The following is a 1015-nucleotide window of genomic DNA, read 5'->3' on the forward strand; positions in this document are numbered from 1 at the left end:
TCGTACCAAGCATTCGTGCGTAATGGAGCATCGGACATTCTGGTTGGTTAATAATCGGAGTATAGTCAGGATGGGATTGGATGAAAGTTTTGTAACGTGATTGGATTGGATGAAAATGGAATTCCCACCTGTGTTACGTCGGTATCGGAACAATTGCTTCTTGGTCTGAAGGTGTTGGGATTCTATACAAAATCCAAGTCAAAATCTCTTGAAACCGACAATTCCACCCATCAAGGAACAAGGTCGGATGAAGCCACGGCAGCCGCAGCACCAATCCTCCATGGAGAGCGGCAACTCGGCCACTCCACACGCCACGGAGTACGCCACGATGCAGGAGACGTCAACTCCCGTGTTGGCGTCGCCTCCTCCGCGCGATACCACCCGCCAGGGCAAGAGCGCGCGACTGGGGTGCCTCCAGTTTATCGACTCGAGGCAATGGCACTACTTCTTCATGCTTCTTCTGTTTATGGACTTCTTCGGCAACTGTGTCGCTGTGAGCTTCACTTCGACAGAGAACTTCTACAAGTACGGTCCCAAGACCCGCATCGCATCCCTCGGATTCTGTGGAGTCTACGTCGTCGACATGTTCCTCCGCCTCATCTCCCTCCGCACCGGTCTCTTCCGCAATGCCGCGAGTGTCGGTGACTTGATGGCGTTGGTGATTCTCCTCGTCGCGCTCGGTGGACGGTGCGTGGGCTTTCTCGCTTTCGTTGGACCTCATGCTTCGTGTGTAGCATTTGGAAGGCGGACGACGTGAACAAAGTCAAGATCACGATGGGTGGATGGACCAATAGTTACAAAATCGCCCACGAGTACAACTCGAACCAAATCGAGATGTATATCGATGCCGTGTACTGCTTCTTCGTCGCCGTGCGTATCGTCCTCAAGCCCCGCGCGCGCACGTTCTCAAAGAAGCTGCACAAGCACGCGAACCACGACCACTTACGTATCTCGATGGCGAGTCTTCGGTCGTCCATTCGCCGCATCCCTGGCATCACGGCGGTTCGATTCCTTT

At 53.9% G+C, this 1015-nt stretch overlaps 1 protein-coding gene across 2 annotated transcripts in view; it reads left to right on the top strand.

Annotated features, from left to right (window-relative positions):
* Window positions 1-207: 207 nt before the first annotated feature.
* The window catches only part of H310_14038 (hypothetical protein), a 5597-nt gene continuing 4789 nt past the window's right edge, over window positions 208-1015 (top strand). Inside the window, exons 1-2 of one of the 2 annotated variants that reach the window (XM_008881763.1) lie at window positions 208-687; window positions 735-1002. In XM_008881763.1, the coding sequence (XP_008879985.1) occupies window positions 248-687; window positions 735-1002 (708 nt within the window). In that variant the 5' untranslated portion in view covers window positions 208-247. The remainder of the gene's footprint in view (window positions 688-734; window positions 1003-1015) is intronic. The other variant, XM_008881764.1, reaches the window with a different exon arrangement.

This window comes from Aphanomyces invadans (assembly GCF_000520115.1).
Source record: "Aphanomyces invadans strain NJM9701 unplaced genomic scaffold supercont1.60, whole genome shotgun sequence".
In the NCBI taxonomy this organism is placed as follows: Eukaryota; Oomycota; class Saprolegniomycetes; order Saprolegniales; family Verrucalvaceae; genus Aphanomyces; species Aphanomyces invadans.